This window comes from Saccopteryx bilineata, chromosome 3 (assembly GCF_036850765.1).
Source record: "Saccopteryx bilineata isolate mSacBil1 chromosome 3, mSacBil1_pri_phased_curated, whole genome shotgun sequence".
Classification (NCBI taxonomy): domain Eukaryota; kingdom Metazoa; phylum Chordata; class Mammalia; order Chiroptera; family Emballonuridae; genus Saccopteryx; species Saccopteryx bilineata.
This window is the reverse complement of record NC_089492.1, coordinates 131,549,366-131,570,084: the sequence shown is the minus strand read 5'-3', so window position 1 is coordinate 131,570,084 and position 20,719 is coordinate 131,549,366. Positions and strand designations below refer to the sequence as shown.

General features: G+C 42.4%; 1 protein-coding gene across 1 annotated transcript; it reads right to left on the bottom strand.

The window, feature by feature from the left end:
- Nucleotides 1-10,630: 10,630 nt before the first annotated feature.
- POLE4 (DNA polymerase epsilon 4, accessory subunit) lies at nt 10,631-20,719 on the bottom strand. Its single transcript, XM_066267482.1, has 4 exons — nt 20,466-20,719; nt 19,636-19,720; nt 18,936-18,977; nt 10,631-11,575 (listed from the first exon to the last, which is right to left on the bottom strand). The coding sequence occupies exons 1-4, from the start codon at nt 20,715-20,717 to the stop codon at nt 11,562-11,564; spliced, it is 393 nt and encodes a 130-aa protein (XP_066123579.1). The 5' UTR covers nt 20,718-20,719; the 3' UTR covers nt 10,631-11,561.

Sequence of the window (20,719 nt, the reverse complement as noted above, 5' to 3'; positions counted from 1 at the left end):
GAGTATGTCATTAACATGATTAATTATTGGCTGCTAAATAGTCGTGGATACTTGCACCTTGCCCTGGAGAATTAGAGATCTAGGGGCATGGCTAGATTTTGTTTTTAGGAAACTTGCCTTTGGAAGGGATGGGACCCCAGGCCTCAAGCAATTTGCTGACTGAAGAAGTTATGGAGAGAGAAATCAGGGAAGGAAGATAACCAGCTGGCTGCAAGTGACGCTAATTACCACCACCAATGAAGGCTTGAAGAGGTTGTCTGCTGTTGCCTTATGGTAAGGTCTCACAGCTACAGCACCCATGCATATCTGGTGTCTGGCACATTGTCTTAAGAGTTTTGGAGGGGATCTTTGAGATCATCATGGTGTAGCTAAGTAGCAGCGAATACAGGCCCTGGAACCACATTGGTTGCATCCAAACCCCAGCTCTAACCTTGAATGTCTGTGACCCCAGGTCTAAGCCTTAGTTTCCTCATTTGTAACATGAGGTAACAATAGTATCTACAGCACAGGGACGTGGGAAAGCATAAATGAGATCTGTGCATAAAGCACCCAGTGCAGGGCCTGGTACACAACGGCTGCTCCAGGCATATCCTCTGTCTTGCCGTGTCTCCTTCCTCGCTTTAGGAACGGCCTGGGAAGACTGACCATCCTGCCCATTGCAGAACAGCCAGGAAAGAACAAAATAAGACGGTTAACTCCATTTAATTCAGCCAGTTCGCACCTAATTTTTGGTTGAATTCAGCAAACCGGTTGTTAAAATGGCACTTGTAATCAGGATTCTCTCTAAGGTGGGCACCTGGGCAGCTACCCAATGTGGAAATCCCAAATTTACATTCTTTACTCTTTTTTAACATTCATTTTCACAACAGCATATTCTAAGTGCCTGTAGAAATGTTCATTCCATCCATAGGTGAAAAAAATTGCAAGTGAGGACGGACGCCAATCAAGATGCAATATGGAAATATCTTAAATAACAGTTTTATTGTTTTTTGTCAGGTATTATTTAATACTTTTTAATATATTAATACTTTCTTATAATATAATCTAGTTTTGTGTACCTCTTTTATCATTCTTATTTAAGTATTAAATGCATGAAATAATAAACTATCTTTTGGTATATCATTTTTTTATATTTAAAATGGTCATTAGGACAGAGAATTGGTTGTTAAATTATTTGAATCCCACCACTGGTTAACTCGTATCTGTTACCCCGGATTCTGTGCTCTTTCTGCTTCAACATGCTGCCTTCTTCAATGTGCCAGGTGTGAGACAAGGTGCAAAGAGGAAAAAGCAATCTTACCCAGCCTACCTGGGTGCAATGCACCCCATGTTGACAAGCTGGAAGAGGAGATTCTGTGGCTGGAAGCAGACATCCTACAGAGAATGCTGCTGAAACCAACAGGTTGCAAGTCAGCACTTAGCACGTGGGGGAACTTAAGCTCTCTTTTTTAGTATCTCTGGGCCTAGTTCCTCTTCTGTGAAGGGGGACTAGTAATGCATGAGGGTGCCTATAGATCTGTGTTGCCTTTGGGACTCTTGCTCCTGTACTGGTACAGGGAAGGATCCTAACCCACAGGGACTACGCTGAGAGGTGGCTGTCACCTCTCAGGGCCCAGGAACACAAAGAAGACAAAATGCAATCTGGCTTCCAAAAAACTGGGAGACTTTATCACTCCTGGGAAACCAGTAGGCAGCTGGGGCAAGCAATCTCAAGTCCAGCTCAGATTTTATGGTTAGTCACTACTCAATATGAAGAAAGCTTTTCAAATCTCCTCCTAGTACTGATACCTCCTCACATCACAACTTGCATCACATAAATAGCAATGCAAAGAGGAAAAAAAAAAGACGCAGATAAAAGCTTTAAAAAAAATTTCCACTACCTAGAAACAACCATTATTAACATTAAGTAAAAATCACCCTAAGCATACTTCCATGGGAGAAAGGTGAATAGGATGAATAGATAAGTAAATAAAAATAGTTACATAAAATAATACTATAGCTGCTATTTTAATTACAAAATACTAAAGTTGCTTTTGTTAACATTTAAGAGAAGGCAAAAACTCAAGTGAAAATGAACTTTAATTATGCTGATGTCAGATATTTTTTCAGCATAAGAAAACTGACTTCCTAAAACATTCTTCTAAGGTTAAGGAGAGACTACAAAAATTTTTTAAGAACTAAAATTAATTTTTATTATATGTTGCCATTTCACACAGTATAGATTGATTCCTGGCAATTAAAAGTAAGGTCTGCAAGCTTCCTTTCATTTCTTTAATGTATTACTTAGCTTTCGAACTCTTATTTTATTAAATTTATGTTTTATGCTAGTCTGTAATCCAAAACACTAATGAGCAATTTTCTTCTGTTCCTTGAGCTATGTTTTCTTCTAGATGGAGCTCCTTGTATTTCTGACACGTTTCAGTTTTTTGTTTGTTTTGCTGTTGCTTTTTATGTAATTGTGCTATCTATTTTCATTCTGCTCATGCTTGGACCTTTTCTTTGCTCTGATGTGATAATCACAGTAATACTATTCAACACTTAGCTATATGTCAGTCACTGTTACAAGTGGTTTCTGTATACTAACCTATTTAATCCTCACAAGAATTCTGAGGTCTTATTACTATCCCCATTTAACAGATGAGGAACTTTAGGCCTAACTTGTTCAAGTAACTGTAAGTAGCAGAGGCAGAATAGAAACTAGGCATTCTGGCTCCAGCATCTGTTTTCTTAACCACTGTACTTCCCATCTTTTGTTCTCTAGGCCCTAGAGCAGGGGTCCCCAAACTTTTTACACAGGGGGCCAGTTCACTGTCCCTCAGGCCGTTGAAGGGCCGGACTATAAAAAAAAAACTAGGACCAAACCCCTATGAACACTGCACATACTTTATTTTAAAGTAAAAAAACAAAACAGGAACAAATACAATATTTAAAATAAAGAGCAAGTAAATTTAAATCAACAGACTGACCAGTATTTCAATGGGAACTATGCTCCTCTCACTGACCACCAATGAAAGAGGTGCCCCTTCCAGAAGTGCGGCGGGGGCCGGATAAATGGCCTCAGGGGGTCGCATGCGGCCCGCGCGGGCCGTAGTTTGGGGACCCCTGCCCTAGAGTCTAGGGAACTATAACTGGAGGATTGGCTATTTCCTTGTCTGTACACTTTTCCTGCAGCCTGAAACCATGGTGATTGGAGAGAGAGGGCTCCCCTTAGAAGATGGGCCAACCTGAAGGGTTAACTTACAGTACTGGATCCACCCCACCTTGTTGAGACATCATTCTAATCTCCCAGACAGAGCTCCCTTGCCTTTGGGTTCATCCTCTGGTTTAGAGCCCTCACCACCACAGAAAAAGGTTCACTCGCATCTGCCTCACCCACTTCTCTCAGCTATTGTGTCACTTCTTTCCAGTCAGAAAAGGGAAGAGGGCATTCCTCCTCAATTTTCTTTTCTCCTGACCAAGGGTATAAGTAAGAATTCTCAGGATTTTAGTGACTCACAGTTACAACGTCTTGAAGATGGAGTTCATAACTTTTCTGTGTAATGCACTTCCTCTTAAAGCAGGGGTCCCCAAACTATGGCCCGGCCCGCGGGCCACATGCGGCCCCCTGAGGCCATTTATCTGGCCCTCGCAGCACTTCCGGAAGGGGCATCTCTTTCATTGGTGGTCAGTGAGAGGAGCATAGTTCCCATTGAAATACTGGTCAGTTTGTTGATTTAAATTTACTTGTTATTTATTTTAAATATTGTATTTGTTCCCATTTTGTTTTTTACTTTAAAATAAGATATGTGCAGTGTGCATAGGGATTTGTTCATAGTTTTTTTTTTATAGTCCGACCCTCCAACGGTCTGAGGGACAGTGAACTGGCCCCCTGTGTAAAAAGTTTGGGGACCCCTGTCTTAAAGCCTGGGTCTTCTATGTCTTTCTTTATTGGCCAGTTTTTGAAGTTTGTGGCACTGCAAGGTGCCCTATTCATTGTTTGATTTATTTATTTATTTATTTATTTATTGTTTTTTGTATTTTTCTGAAGCTGGAAACGGGGAGGCAGTCAGACAGACTCCCGCATGCGCCTGACCAGGATCCACCCAGCACGCCCACCAGGGGGCGATGCTCTGCCCATCTGGGGCGTCGCTCTGTCGCGACCAGAGCCACTCTAGCGCCTGGGGTAGAGGCCAAGGAGCCATCCCCAGTGCCCGGGCCATCTTTTACTCCAATGGAGCCTCAGCTGCAGGAGGGGAAGAGAGAGAGAGAGGAAGGAGAGGGAGAGGGGTGGAGAAGCAGATGGGCGCCTCTCCTGTGTGCCCTGGCCCAGAATCGAACCCGGGACTTCCGCACGCCAAGCCAATGCTCTACCACGGAGCCAACCGGCCAGGGCCTCATTGTTTGATTTTTTTTATTTTTTTTTTTTATTTTTTACTTATTCATTTATTTTTTTTTTTTTTCATTTTTCTGAAGCTGGAAACGGGGAGAGACAGTCAGACAGACTCCCGCATGCGCCCGACCGGGATCCACCCGGCACGCCCACCAGGGGCGACGCTCTGCCCACCAGGGGGTGATGCTCTGCCCATCCTGGGCGTTGCCATGTTGCGACCAGAGCCACTCTAGCGCCTGAGGTAGAGGCCACAGAGCCATCCCCAGCGCCCGGGCCATCTTTGCTCCAATGGAGCCTTGGCTGCGGGAGGGGAAGAGAGAGACAGAGAGGAAAGCGCGGCGGAGGGGTGGAGAAGCAAATGGGCGCTTCTCCTGTGTGCCCTGGCTGGGAATCGAACCCGGGTCCTCCGCACGCTAGGCCGACGCTCTACCGCTGAGCCAACCGGCCAGGGCTATTTTTTACTTATTCATTTTAGAGAGGAGGGAGGGAGAGGGAGAGAGAGAGAGAGAGAGAGAGAGAGAGAAGGGGGAGGAGCAGGAAGCATCAACTCCCATATGTGCCTTGACCAGGCAAGCCAGGGTTTTGAACCGGCAACCTCAGTGTTTCCAGGTTGACGCTTTATCCACTGCGCCACCACAGGTCAGGCTCATTGTTTGATTGAGGTAAAATATTTTGCTAATTTATATGGATTTGGGGCTGGGGTGATTATTCACTTCTTTAATTAGGTTGGTATTAGAGAAGGGAGACACTGTAAGTTATATTCACTCTGCCATCCTGGATCAAATATGCATAACTATAGTTTAGCATTCATTGTTTCTTGAAGATTCCAAGTTACCTAAATTTTATAGATCTGATAGGAGAAATATGGTTCCTATGGGAAAGGACAAATATAAAACCCTAAAAAGTAAAAATATATCCAAGATGAGGTAGAATATTCTGAACCAATTAGTTGGAGAAATAAAAAAAAAATGCTCTAAGCACTGGACTGTTTATAGCTATTTAGCTTTGACTTAGTAATGTCAGATCCCTGGCTCAGACACGGAGAAAGAGCAGGAACACATTTTTAATTTTTCTGCTTTTTAGCATGATTTGTTCTTATTCTTTTTGGATACTGTGCCTTCATACTGTTAACAGCAGCTTTTGGTAGCTTTAGGCCTAATTAATACCTAGTACAGTCTCATTTTCCTTTCCCCAACCCAAGTGTATGTAAATAAGACACCAGGAACTAGAAACGCAGCTTCCTTCTCTGACTCCCTGGCCCATGACTGACAGACAAGGAACAAGGAAGGAGACAGACAGCATGGGAGTTGCTGACTGTGAAAGAAGCCCAGCTCCTCCACAGGCCTTATACACAGAAATTTAAAAAGCAAGGGAAGCCACAGGAGCCTTATCTAAGTGATTTCCCCAACAGAAGTGGGCACAGTTTAGACTTATTTATAGGATTAAAAATAACAATGTCAGGTGGGGCTGAGAAAATACATGCATAGCACATATCTGATAAAGGGCTTACATCCAGAACGTATAAAGAACTCTCAAAACTCAAAAAAAAAAAATCAAACCAATTTTAAAAATAGGAAAAAGATGAGGCCTGACCTGTGGTGGCGCAGTGGGATAAAGCGTCGACCTGGAACACTGAGGTTGCCGGTTCGAAACCCTGGGCTTGCCTGGTCAAGGCACATATGGGAGTTGATGCTTCCTGCTCCTCCCCCTTCTCTCTCTCTCCCCTCTCTCTAAAAAAAAAGATGAGGCCAGCCACTTCACCAAAAAAGCAATATAATGACAAATATGTATATGAAAAAATGCTCAGCATACTAGTCATTAGAGAAATACAAATTAAAACCACAATTAGATGAAGTATACATATCTATTAGAGTGTTTTTTAAAAAACAATTTTTCAAGTTAATTACAACTGCTAGCAGAGTACCTGGAATTCTCAAAAACTTCTGCTATAAATGCAAAATGTACAGCCACTTTGGAAAACATTTGAGCAATTTCTTTAAAATTTAAACATCTATTTACAATAAGATCCAGCATTCCTACACCTATGTAATTACTCAAGAAAAATGAAAACTTACATTCACACCAAAACCTTTACAAAATGTTTATAATGGCTTTATTAATAATTACCAAAACCTAGATACGACCCAAATATCCCTCGATTGGGAAATGGATCAACAGAACAATGGTATATATATATATATATATATATATATATATATATATATATATATATATTATACAATGGAACACTACTCAGTAATGAAAAGGAACTACTGATACATAATAACATAGTGAATTTCAAATGCATTATGCTAAATTAAAGAAGTCAGATTCAAAACTCTACATACTGTCTGATTCCATTCATAAAGGCAAACAACAAGGTGCTTTCAACAGATCAGTGGTTGCCAGGGGCTGGGGCACTAGGAGGGTAGGAGAGGACTAGCATGAAGGAATTTTTCTGATGATACAACTGTTCTATACTTTGATTAACATGGTGATTTTATGCATTTACCAAAGCTCATAGAACTATACACTAAAGAGGTAAATTTTGCCAGGGTAAAAAAAAAAAATTTTTTTTCATAAAAGAAAAACACATCATGTGGAAGAAACTTTATTTAGAATAACCCACTCAATTGACAAGAGACAAAATATGAGAAGGGTAAGTACCGTATTTCCCCATGTATAAGACACACTTTTTCCAAAGACTTTGGGGTCTAAAAACTGGGTGGTTATAGATTTTTTTTTTACTTGCATTTCCCACTTTTTTGCGCTTGTTTTTGCACTCATAGTTGAAGACAGTGATTTATCATCAGACACAGATGAAGACAAGCTAATGGATAGAAGTTTTGGCAGTGATGAGGAGTTGTATGAATTTTATGAATAAAACTTGAGTTCAATAATTTTATGTAATACATTTTTTTTCAACTTTCAAGCCCTAAAATTAAGGTGCATCTTATACATGGGAACTATGGTAATTAACAGTGTGATCTAAGGTAGTGGGCGTGGCTAGATGGAAATCGACCTCTTGACCCCCATCCAGGATCCTTACCACTACAGCGGTTATTTTCCAGTTTGTTTTTTTACCTTACTACACAGTAAGAAATACATCATTATCACAAACTCAGCAGATTAAGACAACACTCATTTATTTTCTCAGTTCTGCAGGTCATGATCTGACAGTGTGGCTGGATTCTGTGCTCACGGTCTCACAAGGTCCAAGTGAAAGAAAGCTTCAACTGGCCTGGCTCTATCTGGAGGCTCTAGGGAATAATCCATTTCCAATACCATGTTACTGGCAGAATTCAGTTCGAGGCAGCTGTGGGACTGAAGTCTTTGCTCACTGTCAGCTGAAGGTTTTCCTCAGCTTCTAAAGGCTTCCCACATTCCTTGGCTTATGGCCTTCTCCATCTTCGAAGCCAGCAAGAATGGGTCAAATCTTTTATGCTTTGAATCTGACAATCTCTTCTACCACATCTCTATTCTTCCTTTTATACCCTCACCCAGGAGAAAGCTCTGCTTTTAAGGGCTTCTGTGATTACTTTGAGCCTGCCAAGATAATCTAGGATAATCTATTTTAAAGTCAACAGATTAGTAACCTTAATTACAGGGATTCCTAGTTTTATTGCTTTTCACTTCATTGTGCTTCACAGATATTGAGCTTTTACAAATTGAAAGTTTGTGACAACCCCTGCGTGGAGCAAGCCTATGGGCTCTGTTTTTCCAACAGCATTTGCCCACTTCATGGCTTTGTGCAACATTTTAGTAATTCTCACAATATTTTAAACTTTTTCATTCTTATTATATTTGTTATAGTAACTTCAAGACTTCAGTGGAAAAAGCAATCACAGACATAGTAGAAATCACACGAGAACCAAAATTAGGTGTGGAGACTAAATATGTGACTGATTGCTGCAATCTCATGATCAATCTTAAACCGATGGAGTTGCTTATGGATGAGCAAAAGGTTTCTTGAAATAGAATTTACTCTTGGTGAAGATGCTGTGAAAGTTCTTAAAATAACAACAAAGGATTTAGAAAATTACATAAATTTAGTTGTAAAGCAGAAGCAAGATTTCAATTCTGAAAGTCCTACTGTGGTTAAAATGCTATCAAACAGATTTGCATGCTACAGAGAAATCGTTCACGAAAGGGAGAATGCAGCAAGCGTCCTTATCGTCTTTAAGAAATTGTCTCCCTGGCCAGTTGGCTCAGTGGTAGAGCATTGGCCCAGCATGTGGAAGTCCCATGTTTGATTCCCAGTCAGGTCACACAGAAGCAACCATCTGCTTCTCCACCCCTTCCCCTTCTCTCTTTTTCCCTCCCACAGCTTGAATGAACAAGTTGGCCTCAGGGTGCTGAGGATGTCACCATGGCCTCATATCAGGTACTAAAAATAGCTTGGTTACCAAGCAATGGGGCAGTGGCCCCAGATGGTCAGAGCATCCCCTCCATATGGGGATTGCTGGTGGGTTCTGGTCAGGGTACATGTAGAAGTCTGTCTCTCTGCCTCTTGGCCTCTCACTTAATAAAAAATAAAAAATTGTCACAGCCACCCCAACCTTTGGCAACCACTACCCCGCTTGGTCAGCAGCCATCAACATGCAGGACTCTCCACCAGCAAAGATTAGGATTTGCTGAAGGCTCAGATGTGGTTAGCATATTTTAGCAATATTTTTAAATGAAAATATGTACATTATTTTTTTAGATATACTGTTATTGCACATTTAAGAGACTACAGTATAGCCTGACAAGGTGGTGATGCAGTGGATAGAGCATCAGATGGACCCAGGTTTGAAACCCCAAGGTCGCTGGCTTGAGCTCGGGATTGCTGCCTTGAGCAATGGGTCACTTGCTCTGCTGTAGTCCCCCGGTCAAGGCACGTATCAGAAAACAATCAGTGAACAACTAAGGTGCTGCGACGAAGACCTGATGCTTCTCATCTCTATCTGTCCCTTTCTCCATCTCTGTCGCAAATAAAAAGACTACAGTATAGTGTAAACATAACTTCTATATGCACTGTGAAACCAAGTAACTCATGTGACTCCCTTTATTGCAGTATCTGCTTTATTGCAGTGGTTAGGAACTGAACCCGCAGTATCCGAGGTATGCCTGTACACTGGCAACATCCCCTTTGCCACGTAACATGACACATTCACAGGTATGATACCAGGGGGAAGGCAATGGAGGCCAAGTCTGCCCACCACATACATTTTACACAGTAGCCTAGTGTACACATATAAATGAAGCAAAAATTTACTACTTATCCTTACCCAACACTCTGATGCTTTGTTTGTTACGTTAAAATGCCAGTGGCAATATGCTACATCAATTTCATGTCCTACTAATGGGCTGCAACCTAATTTATCTTTTTAAAAGGCCAGCATGCCCTTTTATATTCCCATTTGCAATAGTGTAGGAGGCCTCAGAGGTCTATGTAACCCCTGAAATTATATGAAAAGTTATGAGACTAATCATGGGAAATACTCATGTTGGGGACATTCTACAGGATCACCAGGGCAAGTCACAAAAATGAGGAAAGAATGAGAAATTGTCACAGGTCAGAGGAGACTGGAGAGACATGACAAGTGAATAAAATGAAGTAGCTTAAACTGGATCTTGGAACAAAAAACATATCAATGGGAGAATTGAAAAAAGCCAAAGTCTGGAGTTTAGTTAATAGTAACACATAAGCCTGACCTGTGGTGGCACAATGGACCAAGTGTCCACCTGGAACACTGAGGTTTCCAGTTTGAAACCCTGGGCTTGCCTGGTCAAGGCACGTATAGGAAGCAACTACTATAAGTTGATGCTTCCTGCTGCTCCCTTTCTCTACCCTCTTTCCTTCTCTCCCTTTCTCTCTCTCTTCTCCTAAAAATCAATAAATAAAATCTAAAAAAAAAATAATAGTAACATGTAAACGTCAGTTTCTTAGTTTTAACAAACATACCAGGCAATGTAAGAGGTTAACAGGGAACTATATGAGGAATATACAAGAACTCAGCACTATCTCTGCAACTTTGTTGTAAATCTAGTATTATCACAAAATAGTTGATTTACGAAACATTACGGGACCATCTGTGCCTTTCCCTAGGGATACCTACAAACTCTGTATCTTCAGTCCACGATCCAAAACATTTAAGACCCACTGTGCAGGGCTTTCTGCTGCTTTACTTAACCAGGACATCCTAAACATTCTACCTCCTTCCTGCCATGTCACCCATACTTTCCCCTCAAAAAGACAGAATTTAGCCAGAGACTGGAGAAGGGGAGAGTGGGAAGTTATTATTTAATGGGTACAGTTTCAATTTGCAAAGACAAGAAGTTCCAGAGATGAATGATGGTAATGGCTGCACAACACTGAATGTACTTAATGCCACAAAACCGTACACTTAAAAATGGTTTAAATGGTGAATTTTGTTATGTATATAATTAAAAACTAAAATAAAGGAATTGGTACTGATACATGCTATCACATAAACCTTGAAAACATTATATGAAAGAAGCCAGACACAAAATACCAGATTCCACTCATGAAAATGTTCTAAAAGTCTGGTAATAGTTGTACATATTTGTAAATATACAAAAAAACTACTGAAATATTTTATATATACTTAAAATGGGTGAATTGTAATGGTATGTGAATTATATCCAAACAAAGCTGTTTTAATTAGTTTTAAATCTTGGATCACATTTATCTGAACTTATGAAGATCTTAAATGGTGTCCAGTAAATTTTGGAACCAGATTCTGGTGACATGATGGAGAAATGAAGAACAAACAAATGAAAAGACAGGGCTGAGTGCCGGCACAGAAGATCAGGAAGGTCTGTCACTGGGCACAGTAGCTCTGGTCATCGTGGGAGAATGGCAAGGCTATGAAATACACTAGCTTGCAGTTGATCAGAGGCCTTTATTCTGGTTCCCTACCACTCATCAAGCAACCTACACACATCATTTTCTTTGTCTCTGCCTCAAGCAGCAGCAGCTACACCCAGACTGGAAATGGAAGACACAGCAGTGGAAGACCTTGTGTAGAAAAGCTAACAGGTGAGATCTCCATTTATCCTGGCTTAGATGAAGTTAGAGCAGAAACAGTATGTAGGTGTGACTTTCAGGGACTCTGTTCTTCAAAGCTGAGGTCTGGAGAGGGCTGGCTGGAGGACAGGTGAATGCTCAGAGGGGCTGGCACCGCAATCAATCCAAAGTACCTAAAACGACAAAGAGCAGTGTATAAAGCAAGGGTCTCGAGAGCCGGGTGAGGGTAACAAACAGGCCAGGTGAAGGTGGAGGCTGTTCTGGGGCTGGCAGTTCTCAGTGACCAAAATACTTGTTTTGAAGAGTGTACATCCAAAAGATTTTGGGGAAAACATGTCAGTACAGAGGGCGGGCGGTTGGGAATTAAACATTCTAGTCTGAGACTTAGAATTAGAGGTGGGAATAGACCCAACAAGTTGTTGTGTTAGTTAACGAACATTTGTGGAGACCATACAAAGAATGAGTGATACAAAATACATAAGTTCTCTAAGCAAAGAGTTTACTATTTTTTGAGAAAGTTCCAGTTCATGATGTGATGCTGAGCCCACAAGTTTCTATGCCCTCCTATCTAGGATTCCATTAAAAAAAAAAAGTCTTGCCTGACCTGTGGTGGTGCAGTGGATAAAGCATCGACCTGGAATGCTGAGGTCGCTGGTTCAAAACCCTGGGCTTGCCTGGTCAAGGCACATATGGGAGTTGATGGCTTTCTGCTCCTCCCTTCTCTCTCTCTCTCTCTCTCTCTCTCTCTCTCTCATTCTCTCTCTCTCTCTCTCTCATTCTCTCTCTCTCCTGTCTAAAATGAATAAAGTCTTTAAAAAAAAGTCTTAAAAAAATATATAAATCTACAACAAACAAGAGGGGGGTCCCTCCATCAGCATTTAAGAACTTTCCACAAAAAGCTGAGTAACAGGAATCTGACTTCAGTATGTTTATAAATGGTGTAGAGGGAAAATGGGCCTAGAATGAACACAGAGCTGCGGCAGAGGTGGGGGCCCTCTGCCTAGGAGACCATGGGGCGGCTGCAGACTCACCCAGGAATGACGGAAAGAAACAGAAAAAGCTTGTCCTTCTCCCCGCAAATGTCCCTGAATGAAGCGCTACCAGAAAACAAGAATTTAAACCTAACTTAACAGGAAAATACCAGAGGGCTCTCTTCCAAAGAACTGAAGGAAGTATCTGCAGAACTAGAGGAGCTCCTGAAAAAGCCAGCTCCCCACAGTGAAGCTTTACGCATTCTGGCCTTTAGGGGAATCCCACCATAACATCTAGTCCCACTCGTGCTCACAGTAAAATAAAGTCTCCAGGTAAAAAAAATCATCATACAGGCCTTAAATTATCTAACAAATGATTTTTTCAAGTCCAATGAGCAATATAGTTATATAACTAGATATACAGAGAAAACAGCCCACGAGATATTACCAATAGAAACAATAAACAAACACAAACAAAAATGTTTTATGAGCCCTGGCCTGTTAGCTCAGTTGATTTGAGTGCTATCCCCACACGCCAAAGTGGCAGGTGCGACCCCCAGCCTGGGCACATACAAGAATCAAACAATGAATGCATAAATAAGTGGTACAAATCAATGTTTCTCTCTCTCTCCCTCTCTCCCCCTTCCTGTCTCTCTAAAACTAAATAAAAAATAAAGTAAAATTGCAAAAATGCTTCAAAAGGCTGGGAAATTGGATTGGATACAAACTATAAAACAATTGTGTTACTATGTTTAAATAAATAAAATACAGGCTTCAAAACCCATGCAGAAAATATCACCAATATAAAGTGACAAAATACACTTAAAAAATAACCAAATAGCCTGACTTGGTGGTGGCGCAGTGGATACAGCATCGGACTGGGATGCGGAGGACCCAGGTTCGAGACCCCGAGGTCACCAGCTTGAGCGCAGGCTCATCTGGTTTGAGCAAAGCTCACCAGCTTGGACCCAAGGTCGCTGGCTCGAGCAAGGGGTTACTTGGTCTGCTGAAGGCCTGCAGTCAAGCAAGGCACATATTAGAAAGCAATCAATGAGCAACTAAGGTGTCACAACGAAAAACTGATGATTGATGCTTCTCATCTCTCTCCGTTCCTGTCTGTCTGTCCCTATCTATCCCTCTCTCTGACTCTCTCTCTCTGTAAATAAATAAATAAAATAAAATTTACAGAACTGAAAATATAAAAAACAACAACCCTGAAACTAAAATAAATCAACAGAAAAGTTTGAAGGAGATAAGACTACTATAGAAAGAACAAACTGGAAGGTCAGAAAAATTACACAGATTACATCCCAGAAAGGCAAAATTATGGTTGAGCTTAACATCTGTTTAGTGGGAATCCCAAAGAGAAAGGAGATAGAAAAAACAAAGCAGAGCCAATATTTCAACAGTTATTGACTAAGAATTCTCCAGGACAGATCACAGATTTAACAACTCTAATCAGACTATATAAGAAATCTACACCTAGATGTCCCAAAGTAAAACTACAAAAAAACCAAATGTAGCCCTGGCCGGTTGGCTCAGTGGTAGAGCGTCGGCCTGGCGTGCAGGAGTCCCGGGTTCGATTCCCCGCCAGGGCACACAGGAGAAGCACCCATCTGCTTCTCCACCCCTCCCCCTCTCCTTCCTCTCTGTCTCTCTTCCCCTCCCGCAGCCGAGGCTCCACTGGAGTGGGGATGGCCCAGGCCCTGGGGATGGCTCTGTGGCCTCTGCCTCAGGCACTTGAGTGGCTCTGGATGCAACAGAGCAACACCCCAGATGGGCACAGCATCGCCTCCTGGTGGGCATGCCGGGTGGATCCTGATCGGGCACATGCGGGAGTCTGACTGCATCCCCATTTCCAGCTTCGGAAAAATGCAAAAAAAGGGGGGGGGGCAGCCTGACCTGTGGTGGCACAGTGGATAAAGCATCAATCTAGAATGCTGAGGTTCTTGGTTTGAAACCTGGGGCTTGCCTGGTCAAGGCACATATGAGAAACAACTACTATGAGTTGATGTTTCCTGCTCCTCCCCACCCTTTCTCTCCCTCTCCTCTCTCTAAAATCCATCAAGTTCTAAAAATAATTTTTTTAAGGGGGCAAAAAATGGAGATGAAAAATAAAACACAGACAAGACAAATTGCACAAAACGAGATAGTAGGCTTACACCCATATACATCACTAATTACATCAAATACAAATTACCTAAGTGTGTGCCAATTAAAGACTGTTAGTCCCTCCTGACCAGGCAATGGCACAGTGGATAGAGTGTCAGGCCGGGACACAGAGAACCCAGGTTTGAAACCCCAAGGTCGTCGGCTTGAGTGTGGGCTCATCTGGCTTGAGACAAGCTTACCAGCTTGAGCACGAGGTTGCTGGCTTGAGCGTGGGATCATATACATCAGTGTTTTTCAACCAGTGTGCCATGAGACATGGTCAGGTATGCCGTGGGAAAATTAAACATGGGCCCCCAAACTACAGCCTGCGTGCTGGATACGGCCCGCAGAGGCTATTTATCCAGCCCGCCGCCAGCCACCTCCATCAGAACATAAAGATTCCCCTCACAATCCCTCCAGCTATCAGCGGACAGGAAGAGTGGAGGCACAGGGAACGCTCACTGACCAATCACCTTCTAGGATTCATCCCAACCACTAGCGATGAACCAATAGTAGGCTGCCTCTCATCCACACCCAGGAAGGTCCCCGCTCGGGCTGCCACGCACTTGTCATTGTGCAGCCGGCCGTGGCAAGCAGTTGAAGCTGCTACTCCTCCCCATGGTCCCGATTTCTAATTCTGGTCAGGACTGGAGGTAAATGTTGCCACCACTAGATGAAGCCTTAGCCTCAGCTGGTTATGTCTATCCTGATGGTGTATATAGATATTTGACCTTTTTCTTTTTAAAAGAGGCCCCCACCAAGCATCACAATGTTATCTAACTTTAAAGCTAAAGTTTGCTAATCTTCCTTTGGACAGTTTTTGGTTATCTGTTCCCAAGGAGTTCCCCATTCTGGCCAACGAAGCTATTTTGACATTGCTCCTGTTTTCAACCACATATCTATGTGAGCTTAGCTTCTCAAGCTTGACTGTGATAAAAACTAAAAACAGAGAAAGACTGAGAACTGTTGAGGAAGAGTTTCGTGTGTGTCTTTCTACCATTTCTGCCAGGATATCCCTTTTGTGTTCATCGAACAGGCCCAGTTTCACACTAAGTGAAGATAAATACATTTAGAAACTATATTATTAACTATATGTATAATATGTACTGTGTTAGAGCGTCATTTTGTGTCATTTTTGTAGGTGGTGTACCCCAGGATTTTGTAAATGTAAAAAATGTGTCGCGGCTCAAAAAGGTTGAAAATCACTGATATACATGACCCCATGGTCACTGGCTTGAAGCCCAGGGTTGCTGGCTTGAGCAAGGGGTTATTCGCTCTGCTGTAGCCCTCCAGTTAAGACACATACGAGAAAGCAATTAATGAACAACTAAGGAGCTGCAACAAAGAATTGACGCTTCGCAGTGGATAAAGTGTCGACCTGGAATGCTGAGGTCGCTGGTTCGAAACCTGCACTTGTCTGGTCATGGCACATATGGGAGTTGATGCTTCCTGCTCCTCCCTTCTCTCTCTCTCTCTCCTCTCTAAAATGAATCAATAAAAAAAATAAAAATAAAAAAATAAAAAATAAAAAGAATTGACGCTTCTCGTCTCTTTCCTTTCTGTCTGTCATCCCTAGCTGTCCCGTTCTCTGTTTCTGTCACACACACACAAAAAAAGACTGTTAGTCTGAATTTTAAAAAAATAATACAATTATATACTATTTTCAAAGACATGGAAAGGTAAAAATATAAATAAAAAATAGAAAACAGCCTGACCAGGTGGTGGCACAGTGATAGAGCGTCAGACTGAGATGCAGAGAACCCAGATTCGAGACCCCGAGGTCACCAGCTTGAGCACAGGCTCATCTGGTTTGAACAAAAGCTCACCAGCTTCAACCCAAGGTCGCTGGCTCAAGCAAGGGGTTACTCAGTCTGCTGAAGACCCGCGGTCAAGGCACATGTGAGAAAGCAATCAATGAAAACTAAGGTGTTGCAACGCGTGACGAAAAACTAATGATTGATGCTTCTCATCATTCTGTTCCTGTCTGTCTGTCCCTGTCTATCCTCTCTGACTCTCTCTCTGTCTCTGTAAAAAAAAAAAAAAATTAATAAATAAATAAAAACACTTAAAAATAGAAAATATATACAATGTAAATAATAAAAAACAAAAAACCAAGCTGGTAAGCTTTAATAACATTAAATAGAATAGACTTTAAGACAAAAAACACTACCAGAAATATAATGGTCAATTTATAAAGACTTAAATACTAATAATATAGTACAATATTAAAATGTATATATACCTACTCTCATGGTTTTATAATATATATTTTTTAAAAAACCAAACCAGAAATATCATAGAAATAGTCCACAATCATAGTACACATTAATACACAACTCTCAAAAATTGATGAAATAAGATGAAAAGAGAAATTCAGCCCTGGCCAGTTGGCTCAGTGGTAGAGCGTCGGCCTGGTGTGCAGGAGTCCCGGGTTCAATTCCCGGCCAGGGCACACAGGAGAGGCGCCCATCTGCTACTCCATCCCTCCCCGTCTCCTTCCTCTCTGACTCTCTCTTCCCCTCCCGCAGCCAAGGCTCCACTGGAGCAAAGATGGCCCGGGCGCTGGGGATGGCTCCTTGGCCTCTGCCCCAGGCGCTGGAGTGGCTCTGGTTGCAGCAGAACGACGCCCCGGAGGGGCAGAGCGTCGCCCCCTGGTGGGCGTGCCGGGTGGATCCCGGTCGGGTGCATGCGGGAGTCTGACTGTCTCTCCCCGTTTCTAGCTTCAGAAAAATACAAAAAAAAAAAAAAAGAATATTTATTTTACCTGGTACAAAATAATATAATACTGACTAAATCCACAGGCACTAAAATGGCCAAAATTCCAATCTGTTAATATAATCCTGTTAAGACAGAAGATTCAATTACTGAAATTATTGGATCAGAACATGAAAATAAACACATCTACCACTCAGTACGTGACATTTATCAAAAATCCAAGATAAGCACTATGCCATGGGATAGGCTAGGATGGAAAACTGCATAAAATCTCTCCAATTCTGCCTGACCAGGCGGTGGCGCAGTGGATGGAGCGTCGGACTGGGATGAGGAGGACCCAGGTTAGAGACCCCGAGGTCGCCAGCTTGAGCGCTGGCTCATCTGGTTTGAGCAAGGCTCACCAGCTTGGACCCAAGGTCACTGGCTTCAGCAAGGGGTTACTCGTTCTGCTGAAGGCCCACGGTCAAGGCACATATGAGAAAGCAATCAATGAACCACTAAGGTGTTGCAACGAAAAACTGATGATTGATGCTTCTCATCTCTCTCCGTTCCTGTCTGTCTGTCCCTACCTATCCCTATCTCTGACTCTATGTCTCTGTAAAAAAAAAAAAAAAATCTCTCCAATTCTATTCCAGGCACCCTTCAATTAATTTATTAGCCACAGGGCACTACTGTTACATCTTTAAAATACAAATCTGATCATATTATTCATCTCTGAAGAGCTGGTAATTAAAAATGAGCAGCAGGTAAAATAGGCTTCAAACATTTGTTATTAGAAAAATTATAGGAAGTTAGTCACAAAAAGTTGCCTGCCTTAGGCAACAGGTTCTTTTTAAGAATAATGAGTAAATAAACAGAGAGCCTTAAGAAAATTCTATAAATTAAGACAACAGTTGAAGCTGATCATGGGAATTTATCTTTAAAGACATTGAAAAGAATATATCCAAAGGGCTACGGGTCTAGGTTGACATTAAGATGCAAAACAAAGGTAAATATAATGAAATAAGTAAATCAAGAAAAGATTTTGGAAGGTAATGAGGCTTGAAAGAGGTACAGAGGACACTTTAGTATAGCGAAAGTACATGGCTTTCACAAAACCATTCAATCAGAATTCATGTGAGGAAGAGGAACCTGATCAGATTTAGGAATTAAGTGTAGAAACAGTTCTGAGAGAAGGTAGCTAAAATGAGGTATTTGCTGTTTCAATAACACGATTTAGTTAATACACATTTAGTTCATCTAAAATGCCAAAGAACAAATAGATACAGACAATACAGAATCTCTCAATACAGAAAATAAGCATTTAACACAGATTGTTGAAGGAAAAGAAACAAGAAACAACCCTTTGAATGTTGACAACTGTTTCTGGTTTCTAGCATTAGGAGAAGGAAGATTTAAAGCTGGGGGAGATAAATGTAGGAATTAAACTGTGGAATCCAACTAATTCCACTGGAGTCTTAATTTCACTCCCATTTCTTTATAATTAGCCATTCTCAGGTAGAAGCTCTAATTCCCCAGGGGAATTGGAATTCCTAAATCTCATCAGATTTAGCAAGTTAGTTTTCCCTATTTTAACAGGAATTCGGAAGAATTATCCCTACACAAACAAGGAAAAATGATGCATTTACTTTATACAAGGTTTTGAACTCAGATTATTAGTATGGAAGACAGCTGAAAACACTGATAGAGAACTTACCTTCCAGAAAAGCAAATTCATCCACAGCTTCTATTGCATTATCTGAAACACAAGGTGAAGAGACACCTGACTACCTGTGGTTATTTGGACATCAGCTCCCAAAAAGCACAACCCACACTCTGAAGGGATCAAAGGCTTTATGCAAATCAGGAATTTATAAAATCTGCTCCATTGTTATCCTGAGATACGTTTCTATTCCACCACCAAGTCTTACCTATCAGCTCTCCCTCTACAAGAGTAACAACAGCCTGGGAAAATATTGTTCAATGAAGGGAACCTCTTTGCTCTGAGTGTCATCAGAGAAGAGTCTGGTAATACAGCAGGCAAAGTGAGAATATGATATACAAAAGCTTACACATGTATGACAGTTACCATTCCAGAAAGAAGAGTCAGAAACCAAACCCCCAGTTTATAGGGGAAAAAGAAATGTACACATTGGCCTGGTACAACACAGCAGAAAGCGGTCTAGTCAGCTTTGGTGACAGCTAGACTCTAACATTGTGCACCAACATCCCTCCAGCCATCCAAAGCAGAGAGACTCTAAAGGTAGGGTTTTCCAGCACTGTGGTAGTCCAGCAGAAAACACCAGAGAGAGAGAGACCCTGTGGCACATTTCATGTTATAGTGATTCTTAACCAGTACGAAGAAAAACTTCACTCAGCCTCCCAGGTCCACCCCCAATACCGCAGTGACACTCTACCCAAATCTCTCCTCTGAAGCGTTTTCCTCTTTCCTTGTTGAGCACAGCAGTAGGCATCTTTTGCAATAGTCTCCACAAACAGTTCCTGTGAAGCAAACAGGAGATGTGCACAGTAAGCTCTCACTTGATGTTCTAATAAGACCTTCAACAAAACGCCATATGACCGGAACAATTTTACCACAGTTAGGTGATATAAACAACAGTTAAGCCCCTTTCGCATCTCATCAACATTATATGGAAGTGATGCTGAACAAAAACGAAGTTATTTGAGGATCTACTGTATGAACGGTAAGCTTTTGTATATCATATTCTCACTTTGCCTGCTGTATTACCAGACTCACTTTTGTGAGTGCTCCTATTTGTGAGTAGGGGGAAGAGTGTAAGGGAGCTCAGATGTTTGGGTAGGTTTTCAGGGAAACTGAAGGTTGTCCTTAACTTCACAAGGATCTATTCCCATTCCCCTCCCGAGGTAGCCCATACCACGTCCCTCATTCCTCACTTGTAAATCCACCCCACTTATTCACTTGAGATTCCTAAAGATTCTGTGGTAGACACTGGAGATGGAAGTAAAAGTCGTCATCCACACCCTCAGGATGAGACAGGTGTAATGACTAATAATAATGTACACGATCCTTTCCCTGTCTTCAGCTCCTACACTCACACCTCCCCATTCGGCCCCAACACCTCACTTCCGGTCTTCAACACGCCCCGCCCGGGCCCTCCTCTTCCGCCTCCTCCACCCCCACAACTCCCGCCCACGCCGCCGCTAAGGCCCGCCCCTCGCCACGCCCCCCGGCCCCGTCCTTGAGCCCCTCGCGCTCCCGCCGCACCGCGGCTCGCGCCAGAATGAAGATGGCTTCCTGTCCCGCGAGCGTCACGTCTGGGTCTGCCTTAACCAAGGCCTTCACTCGCGCCAGAGGCAGCCTGGAGAGACGGGCCCCGGGCGCACTCGTCGGAGCTTGCGGCTGCGGGGCCGCGGCCTCCCCACTGGATCCCTCCTCTTCGCGGGGCGTCCCGCTCCCAGCAGCCGCCGCCATCCGGCCCCCGAGCGTGCTGCGCGCGGCCGTCAACTGCGCGTGCATGC